General features: G+C 39.0%; 2 protein-coding genes across 2 annotated transcripts; both read left to right on the top strand.

Moving 5' to 3' along the window:
- Positions 1 to 2,688: 2,688 nt before the first annotated feature.
- On the top strand, positions 2,689 to 3,545 carry LOC108968325 (trypsin alpha-3-like). Its single transcript, XM_018932282.1, has one exon. It carries the CDS (start codon positions 2,689 to 2,691, stop codon positions 3,439 to 3,441), a length of 753 nt encoding a protein of 250 aa, XP_018787827.1. The 3' UTR covers positions 3,442 to 3,545.
- A 4,911-nt stretch (positions 3,546 to 8,456) lies between these two features.
- LOC108968327 (trypsin alpha-3-like) lies at positions 8,457 to 9,197 on the top strand (the record flags this gene model as incomplete). The annotated part of the gene is made up of 1 exon (XM_018932283.1): positions 8,457 to 9,197. A coding segment is annotated over exon 1 (741 nt), but the record flags the coding sequence as incomplete, so codon positions are not given.
- Positions 9,198 to 9,203: the final 6 nt, after the last annotated feature.

The raw sequence follows: 9,203 nt of genomic DNA, 5'->3' as shown, positions 1-9,203 counted from the left end.
TCAATTAACTCAATATTCGATATTGGTTCAGAATTTAGCGAACAACAGTTGCAGTTTGCGGCGACAAACAGACAGAAAACCAGAGAAAGAGACCGAAATGTGTGAGTATGAAGAGCTTGATAAGCTGGCCGACAGGGGTAATGCTCGAAAATTCTACGAAAAATGCGGCGGCTAACAGCAGGCGTCAAGACCGAAGCATACTCTAGTAGAACTCCCAAAGGTGACCAGGTGCGAGGAGAAGGCGAACCCGATTCCCCAATCGATGATGATGGAGCAGACATTCCATTGCCCGACCAATTACCCGTCTGAATTACAACAAAGCAGCGGGGACCGATTGATGGCCGGCCGAGCTATTCAAACACGGCGGCGAAAAACTGATAAGAAGCACGCTTCAGCTTCTTTGTAAAACATGGTCTGACGAAAGCATGCCCAACGATTGGAATTTAAGTATGCTATGCCCAATCCACAAAAAAGGAGACCCCACAATCTGCGCCAACTACCGTGGGATAAGCCTCCTCAATATCGCATATAAGGTTCTATCGAGCGTATTGTGTGAAAGATTAAAGTCCACCGTCAACAAACTGATTGGACCTTATCAGTGTGACTTTAGAACTGACAAATCAACAACCGACCAGATATTCACCATGCGCCAAGCCTTGGAAAAGATCCGGTAAAGAAGAATCAACACACACCACCTCTTCGTCGATTTCAAAGCTGCTTTCGACAGCACGACAAGGAGCTTTCCCGTCCTGCTATATGGTGCAGAGACTTGGAAGATGACAACAACTGATGAGTCGACGTTGCTAGTTTTCGAGAGAAAAGTGCTGCGAAAGATTTATGGTCCTTTCAAAAAATGTGTATAATTAATAAAATTCCCTGAAAATCTGAGCCCTTAATATTAGCATTAAGGACTGGACCAAGGCATGTAAAAATGTTCCAATTGAATTTTTGTCTTTAAATTTCTATAGCTCAGAGGTATTTTATGGCATCGCTTTGACTTTCAACACATATCCCTCAGAATTGAACACTCTACAAAAGTGCCCATTGCAACGAAGTCAAAACTCACACCGGCGAGTTAGTACGGGGCTCTAAACCCGATTTTTCCACGAAATTCGCATTTTTTGTATACATTTCGTAAGTGACAAGAGCTATAGAAAAAATGTACATGACAAACTTGTAGGAAATTTTATTTGTTACAAAAAAAGGTCCGAGGGCAAAATCGCTATCATTAATACTTCTGGAGATATTCGGATTTTTAAGTAAGGCTGTCGATTTTTTATAACATACCATATATGAAAATTCTATAAATTGAAGTTTCTTACTTGTTTTAGTTACTTTTTAGTCTCATTGCCGACATTATTTATATGCTAACAATTATGAGGAAATGGGGTGCTGTCATTGATAATAGGCAAATAAGAGCAATTCGCAGAAATTCATCTTTCTTTGTTAAACAATCTTATTTCTAATAAAAACGAGTGACTATAAATTATATTTCCAATTAAAATGAGTATAAACAATCTTTCCATGCATATGGATAAGTAATATTATATAATATATTACAATAATGCCTAGCACTACTGAGAATTTTATCGAAACTTTATATGCAATTCTGATGACTGATATCAGAGAGCTGCAACGATCACAGCTGCTGCAAAAACTTAAACCAATCCCAAAGTTTAGAAACTGGATTACAGAAGACTGTCGGCCATACGGTTTGTTAAGCTAGTAAAGTTTTTTATCAAGATCGGCGCAACTTATAGCAAGCACGTCGACATAAGACATTAAGACATTCTACCGGATCCAACAATCATTGCACTTAAAGTCTCGAAATGCGCCAATGAAAAGAAGGAAGATTAAAGGCTGAAATCAATAAGATTGTGAGCTTTGGTGGCGCGTCAGCAACAATTGATATGTGGTCGGACAACTTTGTAAAGCGCAACTTATTAGGAGTAACCTTCCACTACCAAAAGGATTTCAAATTCTTTGACGTAGTTTTGGGAATGAAATCAATGGATTTCGAAAGCACAACCGGCGACTACATCTTAAAAAAACTTAAAAGCTTTTTAAAAGCCTTACAAAATAATTCTAGACCAAATTGAAATATATGCAGTAATGTTATGCTTCATTTTATGCATCGCAACTTGTTTCCGTTAAAACACATAAATACCCATATACATATTCCCAGGAATCTTCCAGATTGATTCCATCACAATCAATTTAAACGCAACTTGATCGATGTCTGAGTTTTCGTATATCGTTGGACTCGATCGTCTTTTTCTGTACAATTATTTCCAATCATCATACCGGAACCAAAAAATCAGTTTGAATCAGTAAGCTGAGCAATCAAACCAATTGATCGAACCAGTTCGTTTTGAACACGAAACTCGATCAAACAATTTTGTAGCGAACCGCTGTGTTGAGTTGTGACCGTTTTGAGCGAGGCTAATCAAATCGAATCGATCATACTCAATGCAGGTCTCTGACTGATATACTTATAGGTACCGAAATTATTCCATATACATACATATGCAAGTCGTTGTAAATTTCGCACGAAATATGGAGTCACCAACAGAAAAACTGAGCGAGAACCCAGCGATGCACTCACAAACCCTACGGATGTATAAGGTGTGTATGTATAAAAGCACTACGCACCCACGGGAACACATTCACTTTTGCCAGTGACTTACTATGTGTCAATTTAGTCGACAATTCATTTTGCAATTAATATTATGTTTGGCATTTGGCCATATTTATGGGCAACAAAAGCTCAAGCGTCTTATCGACGGCAGTGCGGTGACACAAAAAAAATATCCATATTTTGTGCGTCTGCACTATGATGGATGGTTCCAGTGCGGCGGTTCGTTGGTGCGAAACAATGCTGTACTCACGGCTGCGCACTGTGTGGAGGACCTCAGTGTGAAGGCGCTGCGCGTACACGCGGACACCATTAATTTGGACGACACTGGAGTGGTGAGAACGATCAAGAACGCGTTGGTTTCAAAAATATACGATAATGAGACACTAAATTATGATGTAGCGGTGTTGATACTCTCCTCTGCGATACCAAGTGCTTCGGTGATAACATTGCATAAGAGCGCGTTGGCTGTCGGTACGAGTTGCTTGGTTATTGGTCATGGGGACACCGAAGAAAACGACGTCCTCTCAAAACAATTGCAAGAGATCCATGTGCCTGTCGTGAGTCGGAAAATTTGTCAGCGGAAATATCGCGGTACCGGCGCTATTACACAATATATGATGTGCTCTGGTAACAAACACGCACCCTGTCAAGGTGATTCTGGCGGTCCGATGATATGCAACGGTAAACAGGCTGGCATTGTTTCGTGGGCTGTGGGTTGTGGGCGTGTCGAATATCCGGAGGTTTACACAGACATAAGCAAGGTGCATGGTTTCATTGAACATGCACTTAAAWTATATGCGTAAGCAGGAAGTGGAGCAGAATTGTATGTTTTTGCCATAAGTACTGTTATCTTTGCTTGACAATAATCTATATACTTATTATACATATGTACGCATTATAAATCGTTTAGTATGCTGGAAATAAAGCACTTATCAGCACTTGACTTCTAACAAAGGAAATTGGGTTCTTCGAAACTAAGGGCTTTTTAGAGTCATTGTTAATTTACATTTTGGCAAAAAAGAAACTGATTATGAGGATATCAATTTATTGGGTTGATTTTAGCCCATATAGTATTATTCATTATATGATCATTATTTATTGAGTATAATACTAGTGGATCGAGTATTCTTGTCCATTGTGTTTAAAATTACGATATCACAGTCGTAGGACTGTTCCATGACATGTCATAGTTCAGAAAGTACGCCGCAGTGCGCCTTGTGATGGAGCAAAGGTGTTGATCGGTTATGACTAAATCTTTTGAGCTGGTTCATTGGGTGCAAAGGATGCCCGTACAGCTTAAGGTACCGTGTGGAATAAAAAAATTTACTATATAGGGATTTGATTTGGATAGGTCAATTTGTATATCTGGTATATGTTATAACGGGTGATCCAAGTAGATGCCCTATTTTCAATTAACNGGGTTCTTCGAAACTAAGGGCTTTTTAGAGTCATTTTTAATTTACATTTTGGCAAAAAAGAAACTGATTATGAGGATATCAATTTATTGGGTTGATTTTAGCCCATATAGTATTATTCACTATATGATCATTATTTATTGAGTATAATACTAGTGGATCGAGTATTCTTGTCCAGTGTGTTTAAAATTACGATATCACAGTCGTAGCACTGTTCCATGACATGTCATAGTTCAGAAATTACGCCGCAGTGCGCCTTGTGATGGAGCAAAGGGGTTGATCGGTTATGACTAAATCTTTTGAGCTGGTTCATTGGGTGCAAAGGATGCCTGTACAGCTTAAGGTACCGTGTGGAATTTAAAAATTTTACTATATAGGGATTTGATTTGGATAGGTCAATTTGTATATCTGGTATATGTTATAACGGGTGATCCAAGTAGATGCCCTATTTTCAATTAACATAATTGGCCTGCTGAGCGTAGAAACACCATTAGATAATATTCGACCGAATAGACCACATCCAGCACGTAATGATGTAAATGCTGCAGCCGTAACTGAGAGTGTACACGAAGACCATGGAGGATCGATTCGGCGTCGTTCGCAACTCATTGTATGTGCTCTTGAAAAGTTCCAAGATGATCCGACGTTTTGGAGCCAAATTCGTTCAGCGATGAGGCCCATTTCTGGCTTTTTGAGTACGTTAACAAGCAAAATTGCCGCACTGGTACGAAGAGAAACCTGAAGAGATTCAAGAACTGCAATTTCATCCAGAAAAGAACAACAACAACCAAATTCAGACAACGCGGCATGAACTCAGCTCCTTATCGTGCTGTCGAAAGCAGCTTTGAAATCGACGAAGAGGTGGTGTGTGTCGATTCTCCTTTCACGGGTCTTTTCCACGATTTGGTACATGGTGAATATACATATGTTCTGGTTGCTAATTTTTCAGGCCTAAAGCCAAACAGTTTGTTGACGATGGGCTTCAATCTTTCACACAGTACGCTCGAGAGAACCTGATATGCGATATTGAGGACACTTATCCTACGATAGTTGGCGCAGATTGTGGGGTTTCGCTTGTTGTGAATTGAGCAGAGCCACTTTGTTGTTCTTAAAACGGGTAATTGAATAATAATACTTCCGAAAAGCAAGCTTAAAACTGAACACTGGTGATAATCTTGATGTGGCTTTAGGCAAAGATGTCATACCAACCTTGCAAAAAAAATATGTTGAGGAATGGGCTTCCGCACGAAATTTAACGGTGCCACCGGATAATGATTAAAATATGATTTTTGGTGAAATAATCGTCTTTCTATTGCTGGATTCTGAGCAATTTTTGGTTGTTAGTCAATTTGTGTGGAAAAAACCGTGCACACACCTTTCGTAAGCACAAATGTTCGGTCAAAATGCGATAAATCGATGTTTTGGAGATGTTCAATTCCATATCCATGAATTTCAATGATGATTTCGGCTGATTTTTGATGAATTCACGCACAGTTTGATCGTCATTAATGTCCTTACGACCACTTTGACATAACGTTGAAACCACTTGTGCACTCTACTCGGGATAGGCAATCATCATCATAAACTTCATTGTTCGAAGCTCATTTTCGCAGCAATAACACAAGCATACTGACACTTAAGGGGTTAGGAGTAGTCAGAGATACGAAAAAAAATAAAATTTTCAGTATCCTTTTTTTATTTCTATTAAATCGTGTTATTTTACAAAAGTAGTCATATGTCATTATTATAGAAGTCATGAAAATTTCAAAAGAAAAAAAATTTTATTTCGATTTATCTAAAATCATTCGGACAAAAAAAATGAGTTTTACAAATAAATAATGGCGGGCCTGATCGAAGGATTTTTTTTTTTTTCAAAAATTAAAAAATGGCGGCCTTATAAAATTGTTTTCTAAATTTTTGGGAAAAAATCAAGAGTCCATTGGTCTTAAAAAATCGAAATTTTTGAAAAAGTAAAAATCCTTCGATCAGGACCGAGTTTATTATGTATTCTAAAAGCTGTATTTCATTAAAATCTACTGAGCGGTTTTCGAGTAACAGTTGTCACAAGTCTAAACACATAGTTTTGAGAAAAACGCGTTTAAAGTTTCACATAAGCGCTTTGAAATGCCCGAGCTCTCTTTGTTATCTGTCGAATAACTCAAAAACTAATTATCGAATCAACGTGAAATTTTCAGAAAACACCCCCCTTAAAACGCAATAACTTCACTTCCAATCTATGAAATGTCATGTCTCACTGGACAATAGATAATGATAGCAGATTCTAACGCACCAGTCGACACATAGATGGCGCCACCAGGGGGAGCTATATTCTAAAAGTCCTATTTACTGTCAACTGTGTCTGTACCGTACGCATGGATCCGAGACTCTTCGCCAACAATGAAGTGTTTTGACATCCTGGTAGGCGGAAAGCGTTATTTCACAGACGTTAACGCGATGCGGTTTTTCGAAAAAAACTTGGTGATTTTGGAACCAATCATGCTTTTATTTTTCTTATCATCACTCATCATTCCAACGATGCCAGTAAGATCTCTGACTTTAAATTGGCGATTCTCTAACTCCAATTCCTTTATTTTATTGACGTATTGATCTTCAGTTGATGTTGATAACCAATCTAGACGTGGTTCGTCGTCAACGCATTCTCGATCCCCCTTGAATAATTTGAAAGAATCGAAAAACCTGCTCGAGACAAGCAATTATCATTTTTCTAACATTCCGGATGTTTTAGCACCAGATACTTGATTCCGCACACAAAATTTAGTGGAACTTCTTTTTTGGATAATTTCTCTCATCGTAAAAATCGCCGAATACACCTAAAACTAAGCGTTGAAATCCGGGTCCGTTCGTCAGTCCGTCCGTTGAGTCTTCAACTTGAGTAAAAATTGTGATATCTCGATGAAACTTGGTATGCAGGTTTCTTATGAAAAATTATTAAAAAAAAAATTATAATCGGACCAGTGCCACGCCAAAAATTGTCTTTAATCGAAAACTTATAAAATTTCATAGGTTAGGTTTGAATTGCTCCTCAATTCGCACGTGCACTACTATATATAGTACTTTGTGAGGCCATAGAAAAGAAGAACTCCTGCGTTTGAACTTATAAATTAGCAAAACTCTTAGTGACCAATACAAATTTGCATAGGCAAATTAAGCGCCTATTCTCCCGCCAGTTCGGTGCGATGTCTGAAGGTAGCACTCCCAAGTTTTTAAGTCTTGGCTTCCCAAACACGGGACAGTCACGAAGGAAGTGCTATTTCCACCTCATCTCCTTCCATACAGCTTCTGGATTCCCAGGGTTACTGCGTGGACGTCAATCAGACAATGGCCATTATGGTCATTAGAACTCTTGCGAACGATCTTCGGCCAAATGACTTTTACGACAGCGTACGGTAGCCCAGCGCTGGCGAAGCTTCCGCGAAGTCCATCTCTTTACGGGAGCACCGGCCCGTTCCCGTACTACCGATAGCGGTTCTAGGGTGTCTTTCCTTACTAGCTCATCAGCTTTAGTGTCATAACTAAAAACTAAATTAAGATATAAAAACGTTATTGGGCATAATCATCTAAACTATTAAAGCTACAACAACAAAATTATACGAGCATATACATATTATAAGAACTCGTAGCGACAATGTGAAAATGGATGAAATCGGAAGAAAACCCGGTCACTCCCAATATAACGGTGCGGTTAAAAACTACTAAAAGCGAGATAAATCAATGATTAAATACGCCAGAGATGTTAAAAGTTACCTCCAAGATAGTCTATGAAGGTTTTATGGGAGCCAGTGTGAAGCATACTTGGATTTCGATCCCCAGATTGATGTTTTACAACATAAAGTGTGTCCCTGACTTTGATGCTTGTAAGTTGCAAGAGTATAATATGTTCGGTTGCACCCGAACTTAGCATTTTCGTACTTGTTTTAGTTACTTTTTAATCTTGTTGTTGACATTATTTATATGCTAACAATTAAGAGGAAATGGGGTGCTGTCATTGATAATAGGCAAATAAAAGAAATTCACTGAAATTCATCTTTCTTTGTTTAACAATGTTACTTCTAATAAAAACGAGTGACTATAAATTATATTTCCAATTAAAATGAGTATAAACAATATCTCCATGCATATGGATAAATAATGTTATATAATATGTTAAAATATTGCTTAGCACTACTAAGAATTTTGTATGAGTATCGAGAAATTAGTCTATAAATGAAAGTTTTGTAAATTTCGCACGAAATATGGAGTCACCAACTGAAAAACTGAGCGATGCACTCCAAATCCGAAACGTCGATTTCGATAAACCCTACGGATGTACATATATAGATGTGTATATCTATAAAAGCACTAGGCGCACACGGGAACGCATTCAGTTGTGCCAGTGACTTACTATGTGTCAATTCAGTCGACAATTAGTTTTGCAATTAATATTATATTTTGCAATTGGCCATATTTATGGGAAACAAGTGTTCAAGAGTATTGTTGGCGGGGGTGCGGTGATTCAACAGAAATATCCTTATTATGTGCGTCTGCACTATCGGGGAGAGTTCAAGTGCGGCGGTTCGTTGGTGCGAAACAATGCTGTACTCACGGCTGCGCACTGTGTGGAAGACTTCAGTGTGGAGGAGCTGAGCATACACGCGGACACCATTAATTTGGACGACAATGGAGTGGTTAGAACGATCAAGTACGCGCTGGTTCCAAAAGAATACGATAAGGAGACAAAAAATTATGATGTAGCGGTGTTGATACTCTCCTCTGCCATACCGAGTGCATCGGTGATAACATTGCATAAGACCGCGGTGGCTGTCGGTACGAGTTGCTTGGTTATTGGTCATGGTTACACCAAAGAAAACGGCGTCGTCTCAAACCAATTGCAAGAGATCCATGTACCTGTCGTGAGCCGGAAAGTTTGTCAGCACAAATATCGCGGTATCGGCGCTATTACACAATATATGATGTGCGCTTCGGAACCGGGCAGAAAGGATTCGTGTTCGGGTGATTCTGGCGGTCCGATGATATGCAACGGTAAACAGGCTGGCATTGTTTCGTGGGGTATGGGTTGTGGGCGTGTCGAATATCCGAGCGTTTACACAGACATAAGCAAGGTGCATGGTTTCATTGAACATGCACTTAAA

This window comes from Bactrocera latifrons, unplaced genomic scaffold (genome assembly GCF_001853355.1).
Source record: "Bactrocera latifrons isolate USDA-ARS-PBARC rearing strain unplaced genomic scaffold, ASM185335v1 scaffold_21, whole genome shotgun sequence".
Classification (NCBI taxonomy): domain Eukaryota; kingdom Metazoa; phylum Arthropoda; class Insecta; order Diptera; family Tephritidae; genus Bactrocera; species Bactrocera latifrons.
Note: the sequence above shows the minus strand (reverse complement) of the source record. Positions and strands in the feature narration are given on the sequence as shown.